The 21,005-nt window shown below is 46.3% G+C and overlaps 1 protein-coding gene across 2 annotated transcripts; it reads right to left on the bottom strand.

The window, feature by feature from the left end:
- Window positions 1-1,493: 1,493 nt before the first annotated feature.
- On the bottom strand, window positions 1,494-20,606 carry smad7 (SMAD family member 7). 2 transcript variants are annotated; one of them, XM_040157505.1, is made up of 4 exons: window positions 19,079-20,606; window positions 18,209-18,262; window positions 14,289-14,360; window positions 1,494-2,367 (listed from the first exon to the last, which is right to left on the bottom strand). In XM_040157505.1, the coding sequence occupies exons 1-4, from the start codon at window positions 19,542-19,544 to the stop codon at window positions 1,829-1,831; spliced, it is 1,131 nt and encodes a 376-aa protein (XP_040013439.1). In that variant the 5' UTR covers window positions 19,545-20,606; the 3' UTR covers window positions 1,494-1,828. The 2 variants fall into 2 exon arrangements, with proteins under 2 accessions (XP_040013439.1, XP_040013440.1); XM_040157506.1 differs by lacking the exon at window positions 18,209-18,262.
- Between the last annotated feature and the right edge of the window lie 399 nt (window positions 20,607-21,005).

A 21,005-nucleotide genomic window follows, 5' to 3' on the forward strand; every position in this document is an offset into this window, starting at 1 on the left:
TGGTGGGCTGTATTCAAATAGTTTTTGTTATAATTTATCTTCATTGTCGATGAAGTTTTCTTACTAGTGTTTTTTTAGTAAATACAGAGATACATTACAGACAGTTATTTATGTTCTGGGCACAGTCATTAATAAAACAGGAGGGAAAGATTACAAATTTGTACGTTTGGACAAGTGTGTACTTAAGGAAACTTTTATCTGTCAACCCTAAATATTGGCTGCTGTATTTGTCTGTGCAGATTCATGTTTAATATTCTTAGTCTGAATTATAATATGTGTCTATGGGTATTTCCATACAAATATTTCAGTGTTAAATGGTTCCTTTTTTCAGTAATGATATGGCAATTATTGATAAACAATAAAAAAAAATCTGAATTGTGTTGGGCAATATCTATTTTCATACCTATATCATCTCTATATCTATTTCTTCATTTGCTACCCAGCTCTTTTATATGCAGGCTAAAGAGACATCAAAAAGGCATATACATGCTCTTTTTCAGTCCTGCTTCCACCATTAAAAATATGTTGTTCTTTCTCTTGTATTCTGAATAAAATTCCAGGTTTTTCAAAGTGTTGTTGAACATAGTAGAGGATGGCGGTTGGATGGTGTGGAAAGTGGGTCTTGTGAATGTAGGTCTGTGAGACAGTGTGTGTGGGTAAAGCAGGCTTACAGTAGTAATCCTCTTCACAGACACCCATCTGACTAGCAACAGGACGAGGCCCAGACAGACACACACATGCACGCACGCACACATACACTCAAATGTTCTGTTTTGTCTTGTTTTCAGAAATACAATGCGTCATAAATAGGCCTTTGTCTCTAATTGCATACTCAGTCCAGTCCTCTGACATCTAAGATGTCTAAGTGAAGTTGTAATCTTCCAGTGCACGTACATTCCCTCAGGTGTGGCACCGCATTCTTTGTGTGATTGTTTGAAACATTACATGCCTTTGTTTTATAAACCATTAAAATGAGGAGGCCCCTCCAGGAAGCTGAGTCCTCTGACGACTTTATTGGTTTCTGAAATTTGTCATTCCTGCTTCCTGGCTGTAATGTCATCAGTCGATTAATGACAGGGAGGAAGAGGGACATAGATCCCAAAATAAGTCACGAAAAACAGACAAAAAGGCACAATGAGCCTATAAAAGCAGGGACAGTAACCTGTGACTCTGTCACAGTCTGACTCATGTTGTCTCACAGGGAAATGCTTTTATGATCCACGACATGACATCTAAGTCCTTCAGTGACAAAACGTTGAGCCAGTGTTGACTTTTGTTATAATGAAGAGACATTGTTCTTCACCATAACTACATTAACAGCATTTTAGAGAATAGGGATGTGGAGCCGTTTAAATAATCCAATCTGGATTATGCACAAAACAAACAAACAGAAAAAACCCTGAAAAAAACTGAATGAAACCACCAGAAACCCAAAGGTAAAGCATAGATTGAACAAAAAATTGTTATTTGTACTTTTTTTTTATTTTGGCATTTCTTTGTTTTGCATTTATATTAAGCAAAGTGCATCTTATTTTCTTTTTCTCATCAACACATTGCACAATACATAAATAATGATGCATATAAAACGTCTTCATATTTACAATTAATAATATATTTATATATAACATAAAATACATTTTTCGCTTCTTATTTTATTTAATTAAATCTTCGTCATTTATTAAACAAAGTCCGTCAGAATTTTATACTTTCTTCTTCTTTTAAAACTTTTTTCTCTCTTTGAACCTCTGGGACAAAAAAGGAAAGTGGGTGTAGTCTGTTTGTGAAGGGGCAGAAGAGGCGAGGAGGGTGAAGAAGAGGAAGGCTGCTGCTATCGGGTGTTGAAGATGACTTCCAACCAGCACGGGCAGCTACTGATGAATTGTCTTGTGTAGCACTGTCCCCAGCCTTTCACAAAGCTTATCTGCACCGTGAAGCCGGTGCGAGGCTGCTGAGTGAACTCGTGGTCGTTTGGCCTCTGCAGGCTGCCGGCCTTATCATAGTCAAAAGCTTTGATGGAGAAACCGGGGAACACCTTATGCACCAGCAACGTGCGTGAGTCCGGGTTGTCCAGTGTGGCCGACTTAATGAAGATGGGGTAGCAGCTGCGGTTGTAGACCCACACCCCGTCTGGCTCACGCGTCAGCTGGATGCCATAGCCAATCTTGGCCCGCACCATCTGCACCAGCTGGGACTTGTTGTCGGAGCAGAGCTGGCCCAGGCAGAAGCCGTTCCCCTGAGGTAGATCATAGAAGATGTCCAGAGAGGGCTCCTGGACTGAGTAGAGGCGCCCGACGCGTGTCTTCTCCTCCCAGTATGCCACCACACACCAATGGGCCCGCTCGCCAGACTCCTGCATTGCCAGGGAATCTGAAGAAGGGAAAAAAGAAAGTAGGAGATGGTTAGACCTGTGGGAAGGTGACATGATGACACTGAAACATCAGACCATTAAGTTCACAGACCGAGAAGTAAAGGAAACGAGAGGAGAGGGGGGGGGACAGTGCAGGAGGTTGTGATGAGGGACATCTGATCAGAAATATCTTTCTAAACTACTACGAAACTAGTCAAACATTGCTATTTCTCCACAGTATCTTCCTTATCCCTGTTTTGGGAAATCGAGAATGTGCTTTAGTCGAGAGCCAGAGCTAAATTGTCATCCTCAACTTCTGCCATACAGGAAAACCATGTTGGAATTCCTGGACTTCAGACAAGAGAAGCAGCTCAGAGACACTGGCAGGCAAGTGTCCACATGCAGTACAATATTTGTATAGGCATTAAATGCTTATCTTCTGTCTGGCTCGCTGTATTTTTGTAGCAGCGTGGCCAACAATGCACTGACGTCAACCGACTGTCCTGATCATCTCTCTACAGCAACATGCTTCAACCCTGCTGGAGGAAATTAGAGACTGTCTTTGAATTTGTGTTTTACAAAGACGAGGCCACGGTAACTGGGCAACAGCGACAAGAGGATGGACTTTCACATAAACACATAAACCATCCGGTCTACAGTGGAGCACATAGTGTTTAGTCGCCGAGCGCGGCAGGCCGTTAACTCTGAAACCCTGGTGTTTGAATCGTTGACAAGCTAGGCCTCTCCAGTCTAAGTTTCCCCTGAGCGTGAAAGAAGTGTAGCATTGGCCATGCTCCAGTTTCCAACCCCCCCCCCCCTCGTCTCCCTTTAGTGTGCCTCCTGCACTGTCCCTCTCCCCCTTCATATCTCTATTCCACAGCTCCCAGCTACTCCCTGCTAGAAAAAGTGGGAGCCAGTCAGGCGCAAGGGAAATAGACGGAGACAGAGAGAGCGCAAGAGGAAAGAAAGAGGGGGCGGGGTGGGGAAGAGAAGGAATGCTTTTCACATATTTTGACTGTTACTTTTGCAACTTTGCTTCCTCTCCTGATTTTTAAGCGTCTCTTGTGCTTTTAAGGTCATCACCTAATTGCTGCAACCTCTATCAACTGCTCAGCAATCTTTTATACTTCCTCTCTTCTCTCTTTCTCTCTCTCAACACATACACACGCTCAGACACAGCCTTGATGAAAGACACATTCAAGGGTTAACAAAGCTTGAAGAAGGGAAGTATATGTGAGGGGGGAAAAAAAATGAACAGAGCCCCCTCTCAGAGCCATTTTGGTTGCCCCCATCCTTCCCATCCGACCCCCCCCCCCCTCGTTTCATCCTGCGGTAGCTGTGGATATAACCGGTAATTTGGAAGGTCCCGTCTGAGACAAACTGCAGTGTTAATGTGGCAGGATCTCTGCTGGCCCAAGCGAACTCACCACGGCCTGTCATTAGCCTTCATTAGATGCAGGGAGACGGAGGAAAAAAGGGAAGAAAAAGACAAGACTGGGAGAAGAGAGACAGAAACAGAGAGGAGGGGAGGGAAGGGGGGGAAGAAAAACTGAAAGCATGCCTTCCGTAAAAACAAGAGGGGCTGTGTTCTTTGAAGTTGGTCAAAGCTGAGCCTCAGGGAGTTTATCGTAAATCTATCCTCATGGGGTGCCGGGGGAAACTAAGTACCCAACTATGTACCTTAAACTAAATGGAGGGGAAATAAAGCATTTATCTTTGAGATAAGAGACAGAAAGTGTCTTTGGTGTCTCAGGCTGATGTCAAACAGAGTCTCCAATTCTGGCCGAGGCTTTGCTCTCACGTCTGTTTTACATGTACGTACAGGAACAGCCAGGGTTGATAAGAAGAAGGACGCGTTGGACTTTCTTAACAGCTGACAGAGGGCCTGCTGGTGGAGCTCACCTATGAGGCCCTGTGTGTGTGTGTGTGTGTGTTTGTTATTGCTGAGAGAGACAGGGCCTGGCGTCAGAGGTCATTAGAGCGGCTGCCTGTCTGAGCCTGTCATTGCAGCCTGAAAACACCCTGCTATTCAGGACTACACTAACTGCCCCACTTCCCCTCCCCCGTTGCCTCTCCTCTCAGAAACTCTGACTGGTGGTAAGTGAGAACCACAGAGGAGAGGAAAGAGAGGGAAGGAGAAGAGCAAAGGGTTGCGGAGAGACAGAAAAACAACAGAGGGAAATATGATGGGCAGCAGAAAGGGTTAATTAGTAAAGCAGTGGTGGTATAAGTATTCCGATCTTATACCACAGCGTAGTAATACTACTTTGCAAGCCCTGTCTTGCCAGAGACAAATGAAAAAGGATGGTGAAAGATGATAATCGGCCGAGATAATCTGACTTCTAGTGCCTAGTATGGGTCAAGCTCCAGAAAACACTGGATCCTGCACTTACTCTCTTTTATTAGACTCTCCCTGACTCGCAAATGCCCACAGCTTCCAAAATCCATGCCCCCGTTTTTTTGTTTTTTTTAATATAAATTCGAAGGCTCCAAGAGCAATTATCTGATCACATCACTATGACATCATCGGGGCTTATTTTCTGAGACTCCCTCCAGAGCCGCAGAGCACGTTATACAACTGTTTCCACAGGACAAGTGGTGCTCCTCATGAGGGATGGAGTGCCCCTTTAACGGCTAAGCAGCCTTTTAACACAAACTGTTTGAGGTGAGGCTAATTTTAACTACCTTATATGCTGTTGGGAAGTTCAATCTAAACTTTTTTGCATGTAAAAATATGAATCTATAACATAACTAAATAAATATAGCTGCAAACGAACTATATAAGAGTAACAATAGTAAAATATTTCCCTCTGAAATGTAATGGAGTAGAAGTATGAAGTGCCATAAAATGAAAACACTCCTAGTATCCTGATGAATTGAATTGAGTACAGTACTTGTGTACTCTTTAATTTCTAGCACTGCTTTTAAGGGATATGGGGCTTTTTTGGTCAGTGGCGTGACAGCAGCTACCCTGAATTCTTCCTCCGCAGTTGGATAAAAAACCGACTGAAAACTAAACTGAGAGGGAGCCCATCGAGGCAATGACCAAAATGTATATAGCTGCGGCATTTTGTCCAACTATCCTCACAGGTGAACAAAAGCAACCCTTTCTGTTCAGTACATCAGCAGAGAGAAAGCAAGACAGGCAGACTCCTCCATCTACGGGACGCAGCCTTGTGAAGAGTATGTTCACAGCTTGTCCTGACAGCAGATGAGCTTACACCTCATGAGTAATGCCGCTGAACACAGAACCACACACACACACACATATACTGTATAAGCGCACACTAATGTGAGTGGCCCCCGTACCAACATGCCTTGTTCCAAGTGCAAGGCTCACTTAACTGAATTTTAATTTTTAACACGTTGTGTGTTCGTGTGTGTGCTTGCGTGCGAGGTGTCTGCTGGTTGAGCTCCTCACGTTACGGTCTGACACTATTTCCGATGCCTCTCGCATAGGTGTGCGCGTCTGTGTCAGACGGTGTCGTCAGATTGTCTGCGCCGAGTCTGTCTGTCCTTGGAGCGGTGTGTTTCCATCAGCTCCGGCCCCTGAACACTTAGAGAGCTGTCTGCAGTCTCTGTCTGTACATCTGTCTATGTGTATGTCTGCTTTCTGGATGTCTGACTATTGAGGCATTAGTCCGTCTATCTGTCTGCTGCCCCACCTGCTCGTCTGCTCTGCGGCCTTTCAGCCCATGTGTCACAGGCTTCTCCTCACTGGAGATAAGCTGGCTATCTGGCAGCCCGCGGCCATCTGTCAACCCGGCCCTTCCGCTCTGCTCTGCCTCCGTCAGTTGACTGCTGCTGGTCTGTCCCATTCTGGTTTGTCCCATGGGGCCAAACACCCTGGTGTGGAGTGCATCATGTAATCGTGGATGATAATAATGATAACAGGCCTTGTTAAAAGTGTTTTTTGTAATGTAAGAAACTGCAAGAAGCAGCTGGCGAGAGCTACTGTGGATGTTAGCCATTAGCAACACTGTGCAAACAAAGACAGCATATTGCTCCCATGTTTTTTTTTAACGTATTTAATGGATGATCAGCTTATGGCCTGCGAAGGGGGGGGGGGCTGCTGCAACAAACCAGGATGCTCTCCAAAGAAGTATGTAAATGTAAATATTAAAAAAATGTGTGCAAACTATTTAAACCATAGCACAATGAGGGAATATTTGGCAAAGAGACACATACACTGGTAGCTCCCCTGTGGATTTTAATGGTCTTATGGTCTTTAAGAGTGGACGCCACGCTAGCTGAGACAATTGGACTTGGTCAAAGGGAGGAGGGACGGCTGAAAGGGGGGGATGGGCGATGACAGACTGGGTGCTTCTCTCAGGGCCAGAAACACAGTCTGGAAAGGTTAATCATTACCTCTGTCTGACTCCACACACACACACACACACACACACACACACACACACACACACCAGGTCGCTACTATTCTTAGAAGTCAACACAGTCGCTGAGTAACACAACTACACCCTCATGCAGACAAGCACACATACTCGCGCACACACACACACACACACACACACACACACACACACACACACACACACAGTTTTCAACCTTTTGGTCTTGACACATCACTATCAACATCAGTAAATAGTGAGGAGGCTCCTGAGAACTGTCTCATATCGATCCCTGAGAGCCCTATGTGTGCATGTGTGTATTTGTGCCTCTCTCGGCTCAGACGGGTAATGACCCTGTCGTCACCACACACACACAAAGCGGCTGAAGAGAGGAATGAGGAAGACATGAAGGAAACAGCTCAAGGGGGAAGGAAGGACTCTTCACAGTGCCTTATTTTCTGAGTCAACACCCTCTCTCAAGCCGGGGAAAGTCTATTCCAAAGGTCAAGGATCACCCTGGAGGCATTCCTTTTGTTCTCTCTGCCATGCCATATATGTTCAACCTTGTGAGTATGTGTGTGTTTCTGTCTGTGATGAAAGCCTTTGCATTTCTCTCTCAGTGTTCACAAAAATATTTGGTTTTCATTGATTTTTGGAGTAAACAGAAGTAAGAGTCCTCAACAGCGGGTTTACGGCCTGTCGTGTTCGCTTCACTTTCTTCTTCACCAAGAAATTCAATGACAGGCGACCCCTCCAGAAAGAGAAAGGTTAGCCAATCTGTGCAGTGAAGATGGAGGAACTGTCCCCGTCTCACATTAATTCAACACCACCGCATTGTAAGTCTAAGCCATAGATTGTACACTGTCTGGTTTGTTTATTTTTTCACTGTTGAAAGGTAAATGACGTAGTTTACTCTTAGAGTGACTGTGATTGGTTACTTTCTGTGCAGCAGAGCATGCAACCTGTATCCAAAATGTTATTAAGTCAAGCAAGTGATCTTGTTCATCCTCTGCATTGTACTGTTTGTCTTAAAAGAACACTCAGCCAATTCCGCATTATACTCCTTTAACATGACTCATGATGGTGAGTTTAAAAAAAATAAAAGTTAATGCAGCAGAACCAAATATATTCCTCATATTCTTCTTCCTTGTCAAAACCAGTTGCCTACATTACCCACAGTGCAACTCAACTGCTGGCACTTCAGTCAGATTAGGTTGCGTTATGGTAGTACCAGCTAGTGTAGCCTCGAATCAGTAGCCTCAAGCAGAGATGAGGAGCAGGCTACAGAGGTCTGGTAAACTCATTCTTCTCCTTTCTAACTCCACTGCCCTGTTTTTTTTTTTTTTTTTTTTTATCATTTTCAAACTTACTGTCTTCAGCCCCAACTGACATTGCCTCAAGTAACGATCTGGCAGCTCCCTCTGGGGCCACAAAAGCTTTTATTCCACCTTTTTCACATATGCAGTAGTATGTGTACCTGTGCACAGATTTTGATGTGTAAAATCGGGGCAGTTTCCCTTTAAGATTAGTCACAAACCAGCAAACCTTGACAGTTTTCAGTGTCTATAAAGCAGTAAAATTATTAAACAAGTGTGCTAGTTGTCCCTAATGTTCCTCATGAATGCGTATCTTTAGCAAAGTGACTACTTTGAAGCAGAACTTAAGTACTGTTCAGCCCTAGTAGATAGGCAGATAAATGGACGGACAGGTCAATGGTAGGTGGTTCAGTAGGTGACAGAGCAAGTGCCTCTTTAGGGTTTAACTTTAGGGTTACATAAGAAGACGTGAAGTCCTTCCCCTATTCACGAAGGCTAAATAAGCTCTGACGGCAGGAAAACCACATAGGGGAGTGGCACAGTTTCGCTATCTACAGATCTGGCTCCTTGCAGAAAAACAGATAGACAGAATGAGTTTCAGACACGCCATCTCCAACATGAACCATCCGGCCACGACAAGGGAGGAGATAAGGAGAAGAAATGGCGCATGTTTTCCTAATGCCTTCATCTACAGTATAATTTACTCTGAGTGGAAGCTTCTGCTATAATTACATGATCCACATGTCTTGATATCACTCAGGAATGGTGTTTTTCTCACTACACAAGGAGGTTTCATAATTAATTGGGGAGGATCTTCCATCTGAATCCACATTATCACAAAACTACTACTCTTTCACTGAAGGACATTTTGTACCGCTGTAACACCTCCTTCCTGCTCCTGCTGAGTTATTATTCAAACACTTCATCATGCTGACCCTCACACACACTATCCCCTGCAGCCCAGATTTCCCAGGGTGACAGGACAAATAAACACTGGCTAGTTGGATACAGGGTGCCAGGCAGGCCGTAATGATGTCATCAGCTCACTTTTGCAAACATACAAGTCGGAAGATCACCCACAGGCTCTGTATCTCAAAGCCATTTACACACACACACACACACACACACACACACACACACACACACACACACACACACACACACACACACACACACACACACACACACACACACACACACACACACACACACACAAAAACAGCACTACGAGCGGATGGACAGACAAGTTGAACAATCACCCACATTGTTGTGGCGCTGAAACTCCGTGGGAACTAAATAATACAGGCACCGCAAACAGAGATGGAGACAACAAGCAGAGCCAGTCTTGTGCAGTCTGAGACTTTTGTTGTGTTAATACTCTGTTATTAATAGTTATTTACCTCTGTATGGCTGTGAATATGTGGGTGTGTGTGTGTGTGGTTATGCCAGCGCAGTGGTCTGTGATAGAGATGTGGCTACTGGCAGGGCTGAAGTCTGTCGCTGAGATGAAAAGACACACACAGACACACACACCCCTCCAGTCTGAGTACACAAAAGACAAAGTGACTACATGAATGAGCAGGCAGGAGGGTGGAGACAGCAGCCATGTGTGTCACACAAGAAAACTGACTGAGACACACACACGCACACATGCACACACACACATACACACAGGTTTACAGGAATGTGTCTCCACTTATTTCCATTTCCAACTTTATCCTGCTGAAGGGAGGGGGGGTTCTCCCTCCCTTCCTCTCTCTCCTTCCAACACACTCTCTTTCTCTCTTTCATATCTTCATGCACTGTGAGGTAATGTCAAAATCCACTTCCACAGAGTGACTGCAAACCAAAACAATGTTCATCTTGTTCTGGGCTTCCCTCCAGCTCTGGCTTGGTGCCAAATCTGCATAGCCCACCTTTCAATCAACGGGCTATGTTAAGGTAGGCAAATGTTTTAAACTGTAAATGTTATCTCGATGCTGCGCTAAGAACAAGACGGCATAAAGCATCTGTATCGGAGAAAAATCTTCAGAAAAACCAAAACACATACAAGCTAGGCACGCTTTCCTCTATCCTCTCCTCTCTCCATCCTCCGATGTCTCCGTGTGCTGTTTTTTCGATTTGTGCAGCATAATGACACAGGGTGGGGAACAGAGGACAGCCAAAAACCAAAATTAAGTCCCTTGCCAAGAGGTGGCTTGGCTGCCGCGCAAGGAGAGGAAGTGGGGAGTAATGAGAGATCCTGGCCCGGCACGGAGCGGCCCGGCTCTGCTCTGCTCAACTTGCTGGCTAACACACAGCCTCCAAATTACAGAGAACAGAGCAGAGCTGCTGGCCATCCCTCCCTCCACCCAAAGCCGCCATCTTCTCTCCCTCTTCATTCCTTCCTCTTACTGTTCAGGCAAGGGGAAAAATAACAAAAAGAAAATCAAGATTCAACCAAAACAGAAACAGTTGGAGGGTGAAGAAAGTGTTCACTTTCTCTTAAAAATGTCTCTGTAGCAAGTCACCTGGCTATAATAGTACATATACATTTCTATCTTTGTAGAAGTAAAAACAAAGGTTTAGTTTTTTTTCTCTCTTTCTTGTTTTACTCCCTCCCTTCTTTCTGGTTGGTGCACTCCAGTGTTTGTTTTCCGTCAAGATGAGGCCTCGGCTGCCTCCCTGTCCGCTCGCCTTTTCCTCAAAGACATGAGGTCATATCCTGCGCAGCCCTTTCCTTTCCCTGCTAACCCAAACAAGGCAGGAATGCCGAGAGAGAGCGAGGAGGGAGACTGAGGGTACTCTGTTTTTGAATTGAGCTGTTGACTGCTGGAAGTTGGTTTACAAAAAAAAAAAATCTAAGATAGTGTCTTAGGTATTACATTGGTGATAAACAAATTCAAAACACGCAGGCCTTTTCTCTCTCACTGGGCTTGGACCAAAAATGGACCATTTCTTTGGGGCCTTCCATACCACAGCAGAACTAGTGTGATATAATGAACCTAAGTGCCAAGACTAAATTTAATCTCAGTCAGAGCCCCTGATGAAGGTTATACCTCCAGTCGATTCACTGGATGACTAATTGACTGACTGATGGGCTGGCTGACCGTCTGTCAGGCGAGGTGACTGGCTAGTGGTATAAGAATACAACTCAGCCTAAATTTAACCTGCAGTGGGAGGAAGCGCCTGTGTGACAGTCGGCCGTGCGCCAGGGCTTGCACCAGGTCACTCTATCTGCCTGTCTGTGTGTCTGTATTGGAGTGTGTGTTAAAATGTGTGTGTGTGTATGTGTGTGTGTGTGTACATGTCACCGCAGCCCAACTGGATCCTCTTACACACAGGCACTCCGGGTCAGTCCCCAATGGCACCAGCAGGCATGCCACCGACACACACACACACACACACACACACACACACACACACACACACACACACACACACACACACACACACACACACACACACACACATCAATGCTGCACATCCAACAAGCTTGGCACAAACAGATGTGTATAACTCACCTCAGAGGCAGAGTTAATGTATATATGTAAACACTAAAACTGGGTATTGATCCTCAATGGTTCAGTGGCCCGAATGTCCAAATAACAAAACTGTCGAGTGCAGAAAACTGAGACTGAATGGTCAGGTTCATAATCCTGTTCACTTACCCTTTGACCAAATGGGTCCAGTGCCCATTCAAAATTTGGCCAGTTTTAGACAATGGAAAGCGCTTGTACATCTGCTTATGTTTAGACAACATTCAACATTTGAGATCATTTTGATTTTCTATGAAAACAAAGGTAAAAACATGTCTAAATCTGTCAAACTATTGTTTCCGTATCAGGACCAAAACTAAGGTATCACTGCTGAAGTAGCTTGGAAAAATTTTAAATGATACCCAGCCTGAGTACACACACATCCACACATTGTCCCACTGCCCAGACCTGTCTTGCCATGCTCACAGAGGTCTTTTATTTAAAAGAAAAACTCAAAAAACATGTCCAAGACTTCTTAAGCTTTACAAAATCTAGCTATGTGGGAGTTACCTGAGCTGCTCACATACTTAAAGATACAGTTTCTAACAAGTTTAAATATTACTTAACACTCCACAGATTCAGAACCAACAATCCAGTGCCCTCTTCACCCCGGCCTGAGCTCCCATTTCCAAATATCTCTCTTAATCTCTCTCTTCATTTCCTGGGTGAACCTAAACCCCTGAGCTAAGCCCTCAACCAGGCTCAAACCGAGATCAGCACCCTGACACCCAGCTCCAGGCCTCCAGCCATCAACCACCCCCCTCCTCGTCTTTTCCCTCCTCTCCTCTCCACCGCTCTCTGCTCTGTTCCAAGCTGATGACGTGAGCCAGTGAGAGGAGCTTTGGAGCTGGTAGCCTGGCAGGCAGCCTAGTTTGCATTTGCGCTTGTCGCTGTCGCAGCTCACTTAACTCCTTCCAGCCTGGATGGTCTTGCCTTTCTGAGATGGAGAGAAGGATGTTTTCTCTAACCTCATCTCATCGGCTCTGTCTGAACTATGTTCTGTAGATGAAAAAGGATTTCTTTTGGGTACTTTTTTCCGTCTCCTAACTCCGAAGCAGGGCTGCTCTACCAATCCACTTTTTCTAAAAGTCGACATGCACTTAATTATTCTGCTACAATGCAAAAACATAACAGTACAACTCTTGCTGACTTGAAGTCTTTGCCACCCTCCTTCCCTCAAAGCCACCCTCCTCTCTCTTCCTTCTTCCTCTCTGTAAATATGTCTGGAGAAGAACATAAAAAGGGCAGAGTGAGTGAATTAGAAGGTCAGCAGCAGGCCTCTGGGAGAGCCATGTTTCTTTTGTCAGAGCCCCAGAGGGAGGGAGCAAAGGAGGAAAGCAGGGAGGGAGGGAAAAGGAGGAATGAAGCTGCCTTTTTTTTTTTTTTTTTTTGGCTTGCCAGGGAAATCATGAGGGCAGAGCGCTTCGGCCATCCCGCCCCAGCCTTTCTACCTCTACTCCTTTTACCGAGGGGGCCCATTCACTGGAAGGCTGGCCGTCACTGCCATGTCATCCTCGCCAGGAAGGAAAACAGAGGAGGAGGAGGGGTAGCGTTTACGCCTTACTGAGGGAGGGAAGGAGTAAGGGATGGAGCATGGGGGCGCCTGTTAAGACACCAGTTCTTGGGTTTCACAGTTTCAACTGGGTCTAAAATGTGTCTTTACTTAATGCACACAGGGAGGATGTTAGTGTCCATCTGGGGGGGCTAGAGGAGGAGGAGAGAACGAGAGGAGGAGGAGAAGGAGGACGAAGAGAGGAGAGGAGAGGACATGAGGAGGGGAGAGGAGAGGTTGATTTTTGGTGCCTCTGCTCTTTTAAGCACTGCTCCAATCTCTTCTCCCATCTAAGGACACACACACACACACACACACACACACACACACACACACACACACACACACACACACACACACACACACACACACACACACGCATGCAGGCAGGCAGGCTAACCCCTCCATCCCCCTACTACCAAACAAAAGAGGGGGGGAATGGGCAGTGAACACCAACTGACATAAAACAGGCTTTAAAGGCCCAGTAATGAGAACCATCTGAGGCAAAGGAAAGCGGGGAACAGCACAGAGCAATCTCAGGCAATGGAGAGCAAACTCTTTCTCTCGCGGACACCATCTTATTCTGTAGCCTGCGGACAGGGTGCTGGGTAAGGAAGGCAACGCTGCCAAAGGGGATTATGGGAGAAAAGCTGAGGAAGCCCGAAACACGTCCTGCATGAGAGATGGAAGAAATAAAGGAGCCTGTGTCTTGCTCTTATCCACACAGAGAGCCCAGAGGAGAGTTAACTGTCGACAAAGACATCCCCTGTACGCACAAACACACCCAAACAAACACTAGCATGTCAGTTTAAACTGCTTTTTTCCCCCACAATGCCGCACGCACAGAACATATTCTTCTCCAAACAACGGTTGAGGGTGTTTGTCTTCCATTACAACATAACACGGAAAGGGATGAGAGGGAATGAGAGAGGAAGAGGAGAAGAGAAGAGTGTTGTTCAAAGAGCCAAGAGGGAGGAATTTATGTGGATGTGGGAGAAATACACCACCCTCCTTCACTGGCTTGTTTTATTACAGAGGGGAAGCAGGGGCCCCCACAATCACTGCCTCATCATCACAAAGTATGGAGGGGAGAGATGAGTGTGTGTGTTGGGAGGAATGCACAGGAGAAAGAAAACAAAAGAAGAAAATAACATGACTGGCAAGGGTCGAACAGTAGAAAATGGGTCTTTTTGGAGGAATATTTACCTGAAAGCCCCACAGGGGCCGAGTTTGTCGTTCCCCCAGTATCACTGGATGAAGGTCCAGAGTCTGGAGAATCTGATGGAGAGACAGACTTTGAATTAGTAATGTGTGCGTGTGTGTGTGTGTGTGTGTGTGTGTGTGTGTGTGTGTGTGTGTGTGTGTGTGTGAGGAGAGAAGGCAAAGCAGCAGCTGTGAGGCCGTCAATCACTCCAGTGAAATCAATGCCTAATGAAGACACTGACGACGAAGCTCACACTCTCACACACACAGAAACGATTTACAGCGGAGAGTTTCTTACACCCCTGATAATCCCCCATAATCCACTGCTTCAGGAGGAACGTTAGCCCTGCATCTCTGCATAGACGAGCTGCTGATCTGGAAAGAGCTGTATTCTCTCTACTAATGACTGAGGTGAGAGTTTGGGCTGGAGACTCTGATCCCTGCTCAATAACCAAACACAGATCAAATACTAGAAGACTGAGGGAGCCACTTTGTGCTCTGCGTCTCCTTCGCTAATAGCCCTCCAAATTGGTCTGATAACTGTCTCTTAATATTCTTCCTCTTCCTGTTTTTCTCCCTAAGGACAGAGAAAGCGCCGAAAAAATATTTGTAAATTTGATGCTTTTAAGCTAAATCGGAGATCTGAGCCTGCACACACGCAGCAAAGGTGTATCGGAAATGTTTGTACCCCCAAAATGAGCTAAATGTGTGTGTGTGGCTGCGTTGGAATTCAGAACTTTAGCAGGACACACTCCATCTTAGCAGAAACAATGAGGCACAGAGAGCTTCGAAAGACCTTGAAAGCAGTTCACCATAGATTTTCCCAACGGCGCACTAGCAGGCAGACAAGAGAAAAAACTAGTCATTCACTCTCAACCTCTCTCTGCATTTGAATACTTCACTCCCACTAAGACTCGTAATGTCGACTAGTTTCAACATGACACCTGAATGGAGCTTTAACAAAACCGCTGTGTGTGCCAAGCAGAGCAGCACACCGCTTGGAGAGGCTAGCTCTGCTGAGGAGCCGCCGCTGGTAGCTTGGAATTCCCTAATGATACATTCCTTTTGCTGCACGTCAACGCTGTTTTACACCTACCATACATTGAACTACAGTGTGCGGTGGTGGTGGTCCCCTCCACTCTGACTGGATTATGACTCTAAAGTGCGGTTTTTCTGATGGTTATACTGTAAAGTATATGCACATGATTGTTGCATTTCAACTCGATCGCATAGAAGTTGCCAAAAAAAAAAAGCTAAAAATGACAAAACCCAAACTGAAGAAAAAAAAGAGACGATTCTCGCCATACAGTGTGTGGGGTTTCAGTAAGCATTTAACCCACATATGGCGAAGAGGAGGAGGAGGAGGAGGAGGGTGTTCCTGTTGAGTGCTTCCACTCTCTAGCTAACAGATCAACTCAATGCCTCCTGTTTGACCGAGCAGAGCTGCAGTAACTACGAAGTAATTAAGAAATAGCGACCAGAGCGCTCACTGGGAGCCATACTCCCCGCCACCCTGCCCCCATCCGGACGCCGCCCGTGCTGCTGCGGTCGCAGTAACGAGATGCACGGGCATAGCCCAGCCTGCCCTGCTTTCATTGGCTGCCAGCAGCCTTGCCCTGGTCTCCCGGGCAACAATTCACAGCTGACCACAGGGCTGAGGGGGCATCAGAGAGAAAGAGCTAAACAGTGTGTGATTTATATTCCCAAGAACTGAAACAAGGTAGCGTTTTACATCTGGGCTGCTTTCATAATGACCGCTGCTGCTGGAGCGGACAGGCACTCTTACACATATAACCCTACTTCCTGCTCACTGGAATCATAAAACCATCATCATAAAATACATCGCTCTTCCGCTTCATGCAGATTGTACAACATTTAATTGCCTTCTAAAAGTTAACTATGCAGATTTTCTGAATGTCACCATGATTTAAAACAGCCTTATACAAAGCAAATGCAAAGAGTGGTCCAGAAAACTGTGATAGCCTGCGGTAATGGGAAGGAGTTGATGACTGACAGCTCCCCGAGGCACTGGGGAAAAACCCCTGTCTTTCTGCATGATAAGCTCATCTGTCCTCTATGCGTGCGTGTGTTTGTACCCTCCGGTCTGCTCCATTGTCCTATTAATATATGTTGTCTTTCACCCTCCTTCGCCAACACAGACAGAGGCACAGACAGAGTCCCCTTTGATTAACCGCAACTGCAGCTGCACAAACTGAATGCAACCAAACAAGGAAATAGCTTGACAGGTGAGCTACAGAACGTTGTAACTTTTCCACTTAAATTATGAAAAGTATGAATTTAAAAGAAAGAAAATATTTGTAAAAAAAAAAGTATAAAACTTTTACTTGGAGACAGACATGCGACCTGATGATATTTTCCTTCTCTTGTTCTGTTCTTGTTGGCAACGTTTAATTCCCACACAGTCACACCAATTCAAGTTTTTTTCAGTTTGCTCTGAAAGGGGAAACAGGGTGGTAACATAAGTTGTATAACCATTTCCTATTTACCCTCTAGTTTCCTTTCATCCCAGGAAAGTCTCCAATTGAAGTCATACAAAGATGCAACGCTGGCTCTACCCTGAGACTGACATCACATCAGCAGAGGGTCGAGTATAGAGAAGATTTTGCTCAACATTTTGGATCAATTTCTGCTCGTGTTTAAGGCTTTGGAACTGCCTTTCAGGTGAAACAATATTGCAAAAGCCTGGTAAATAAAGATGACAAAGACGGGGGGGTGGGGGGGGCTTTGAAAACCACAGCTGCAGCTGCAATGACTTCCTATTGTTTCCACTCACTGAAAGCCACTTTCTCCTTCTCCTGACTGACTGGATGGCTGGTCGGCCGACTGGTCATTGTTTAACTCTGAGCTTTTCCTGCACTGCCAGACAGCCAGACAGAGGTAAAAGAGCAAAGGAGTGAGGAAGAGATTCAGAAAAAATTAAAATCCGAGGTCTTAACAATCGCACACTCAGTCTAAGACCTTATATCTTGGTCACAATTTCATGAAGAGAAACTGTTACTGCCCAGAGTAAAAAGGATCTCATCTCCTTTCCTTCCTCCGCAGTCTCGCACTATTCTGGTTATAGCCTGAAATTTAACACACTTCAAAACCAACTTAATAGGCGATGACATAACCTGATGCCACTTTCCGGCACCAGGGAACAGGATGACTACCACAGCAGCATGTGGAGTCTGGCACAGATGGAGGGAGAAAACAATTAAACAAGACCGAAGCTTTTTAAGGGGAAAAAAAAAAACAGTGGGAAGATCATACACAAATGCTCTCCCCTAGTCTTTAAAACAAACACAACCAAACAGAGATGTGGGACTGTGACACACACACACACACACACACACACACACACACACACAAGCCCTCAACCTTAATCTGTTGATTAATTCAGCTGATAAAGGCTGGCTGGCTCCAGAGACGCCGCTGTCTGTCTGTTTCTCTCTCCGCGATTCACAATAGATAGATGGACACACAAACAAACACCCATACGGCCCCCTCTCAGACACACAAACACACACACACACACAAACACACGTATGCACGCAGGCACACACACACAGACACACACTGGCTGGTGATGTGCCAGTCAGTCTATAGCTGGTATCTCAACTTTGTGCTGCTTTGCCCTGGCTGCCAGCCATGCTAGAACTGCCCAGCCAGCCAGGCGTGCCACTCCACTGCTATCATAAATCACAACATAACATGGAGTCATTTCCTACACACACACACACACACACACACACACACACACACACACAGATATACTGCAGGGGTAGTGTGTAAGACTATATACAATGTGTGATGTCAGACAAATCAGACCAACATTCATGAATACACGAAGGCTTTTTAAATGTGTATGTTTTGCAAAAGAAATGCGGTTCAGACAAAAAAAAAATACATAGGCAGCTCACCTGGTGGTTTAAGATAGTCCATGGGATAGCGCGAATATGGAGGAGGAGGAGACTCTGCATGTGGGGGGGGAAAAAGAAGCAGAACATAAGAAAAAAGAAGGGAGCGATCTCAACTTCATGATAAGAGTTGTCATTCTTCAGGGAAAAAGGGGGTTTGTGTCTGTCAGCTCAGCCTGGAGAGGCAAGCAGGGAGCTGGGCGGCTATTGCCTTTCATTGGCAGGCAGATAAACAGGGGGCCGCCTGGCGCCAGGAGGGCCACTATCAGCGTCTAGGACAAACTGAGATACGGGCCTCTTTTGGCCCGGGACGCCAGGCAAGCGCGCAGACACACACAGGCCCCGGACACTTCAGCGTGGAAAAGACTGTAAAGCCCTGGCCGAGTTGCTTTGCACTCTGGAAATGCCAATTGTGAAACGTTGAAATGAATGATAGGCTGTTTGTTTGAAAAGCACCTTTAAAGTGCCAAATAAACGCGTCGTTGAGGTTGGGTCGCGGCCCAATTAACGGATCTCTCATTAAAAATAAATGAATAAATAAATGAAAAAATCAACACATTTAACGTTTTATAAGAATCGGAGGAGGTGTAACCTGCCAAATCCATAGTGCCGATAAGATGAAGATGACCACTTGGCACCCTTTCCACATCGGTCAAGTTTGACCTTATGGAAACTCAAGACAACTGTGCCAAGAGAGGTGATGTCATTTGAATTAGGCTAATTAGCCCTTTAAGAGCCTGGCAATTCTTTGACATAATGTCACGGTGTCTGAATCTGGGCTCGATTCAAAATTAGGCCCGACCACCAGAGAATCGAAGGCAATTTCAGAACTTTTTGTTGTGGGGATGAGGTTATTAAAATAATCCAGCTCACCGAGTTCACAAAGCCTGCTCATGTGGTGCGGGTTGCAGCAAACGAGCTCTGGGTTGATTTTCCCGTAGGATTCACAGCACGACAGCCTCTTCAGCTCCGAGGAATGCCTGAGGTCCGGCCACCTGAACACTTTGTAGAGCAGCATGGGGAGAGAGTAAGACTGTTGACCCACTTTGGCGTCCACTTTGCTGGGCAGGAGCAAGCAGGGGCTTCGGGCACCCCCCTTGGACTCCACCGCCTGCAAAAGCACCTCTAATTGTTTCTCTTTGATCTTTTTCAGTATCGAGTGGGTCAACGCCTTCAATTCAGCCTCCGACCCGGCGTTGGACTTGGCCACCTTTGCCGTTTTGCCCATGCAGCAGCCCCCGGAGCCATGCGTCCCTCTATCCGCCTCCCCGTCGCCCTCCACGGGCGCACGGCTCCTCCAGAGTCGCCGGACGAGCCCCGATCGTTTGGTCCTAAACATGCGGGACGAAAAGAGGGTTCCCCGGCTAAAAAACGAGCATGGTGTCCGCAAATCATGAAGATTCCGGGATCCGAGTCCAGGCGATGACAAGCAGCCTGAGAAAATACGCTGGAAAAACCGGGAGCTGGATAAGCAGAGGAAATCTGTAGCATACGCCAGTCTCTGTTGCCTTCTCCTGCAGACTAGATCACCGAAAAACAGCCGAGGTTCACGGGACAGTCAGCTCTTCCTCTGGGGATAAATAACCATCACCCTCGGGCGTCTAGGACTAGGCTGTACGGATGAACCTAGCAGCCCGTGCACCTCTACAGCGGCGGGGGGAATCTGCTCCGGCACAGAAGCGTGTAGCCCCACTCTGTTACAGTTACTCACTTGGAGATGGGCAGCCGAGCGCCGTGGACTGACCCCTTCAACACGCACTCCGTGTCGATTTTTTTCTTTTTTCAGCATGCAAACTCTGTCAGAAACATCTTCCCGTGCACATGGGCCGTAGTGGGGGGGGGAATCGGACAACACTCGGGGCCTGACTGAGCCGACGCGCTTTCGCAATTATCCCATGAAAACCGAGGCTCGCCGCCGTGTCTTCAAGAGCATTAATCCACAAAATCCTTGATCCGACGACTGCACAGAGTAGAGCTCTCTTCTTCTTTTTTTCAAATATCTGTTATCGTCCGAAAATGCCACTCGTCTGCATGGGATGCGGTCTGCCTGCAGGGAACGAGTCTCGTCCGAAGAGCCAGGGATCGAATCCAAGACTGGATCTCCAGCCCGAGCTGAGTTGCGTTTGGAAAAGCCAGAAGGGAGAGCGAGAGAGAGAGAGAGAGAGAGAGAGAGACCCGCGGGTTACGTCCACGCACCGAGCCTTGTAACCTATCGCCGTTTCGCCGAATCCCTTATAATAAAATAAAATCCAGCCTCGTATCTCGCACGAAGTTTCCGTGCCTGAGTGTGGGAGGGAAGCGAGCCGACGAGTGATTTCGAGGGGGGCAAGAGGCTCTCTGTCTGCAAATGAGGCGGATGGTTTGGGTGCCCTTGCTCCGTCTCCAGTCTCCAGTGCGCATTGACGCGCCCGGTCACGTGTGTGTCTAGACACCCTGTCGCTTAAAAGAAATGTGATTGTGTTGCGCAAACAACAGATCAAGTAGAGCCCACAGCGCGCGCGCGCGCGCGCACTGACGCACGCGCTCGCTCGCTCGCGCGCGCGCACTCATACACAAACGCACGGACACGAAAAGGAGTAGAAAAGTTGAAAACTTTCCCAGAAAAAGTTGACAAAGTGTAAAAGTTGAGAATGGGAGCACGGGGTTGTGAAACTATAGCGGTGAGGCCAAAAGATACGAACTCTCGATTGAAGTTATTTCTGTTAAACTTTTGAATGTTAAATCGATGGTAAATGTGAGGAAAATAAATCTAGTTTAAGCATTTTGTGTCTTATTAAAGCGCCTTTTCCGCTCATAGGTT

This window comes from Xiphias gladius, chromosome 20 (assembly GCF_016859285.1).
Source record: "Xiphias gladius isolate SHS-SW01 ecotype Sanya breed wild chromosome 20, ASM1685928v1, whole genome shotgun sequence".
NCBI lineage: Eukaryota > Metazoa > Chordata > Actinopteri > Istiophoriformes > Xiphiidae > Xiphias > Xiphias gladius.

Bases quoted from the DNA above. Each gene is read 5' to 3' on its own strand.
- smad7 (XM_040157505.1), bottom strand. From the start codon at position 19,544: ATGTTTAGGACCAAACGATCGGGGCTCGTCCGGCGACTCTGGAGGAGC. The intron at 14,361-18,208 runs GTGAGCTGCCTA...TCTCTCCATCAG, and splicing joins GGACTATCTTAAACCACCAG to ATTCTCCAGACTCTGGACCT. The intron at 2,368-14,288 runs GTAAATATTCCT...TCCCTTCTTCAG, and splicing joins GGCCCCTGTGGGGCTTTCAG to ATTCCCTGGCAATGCAGGAG.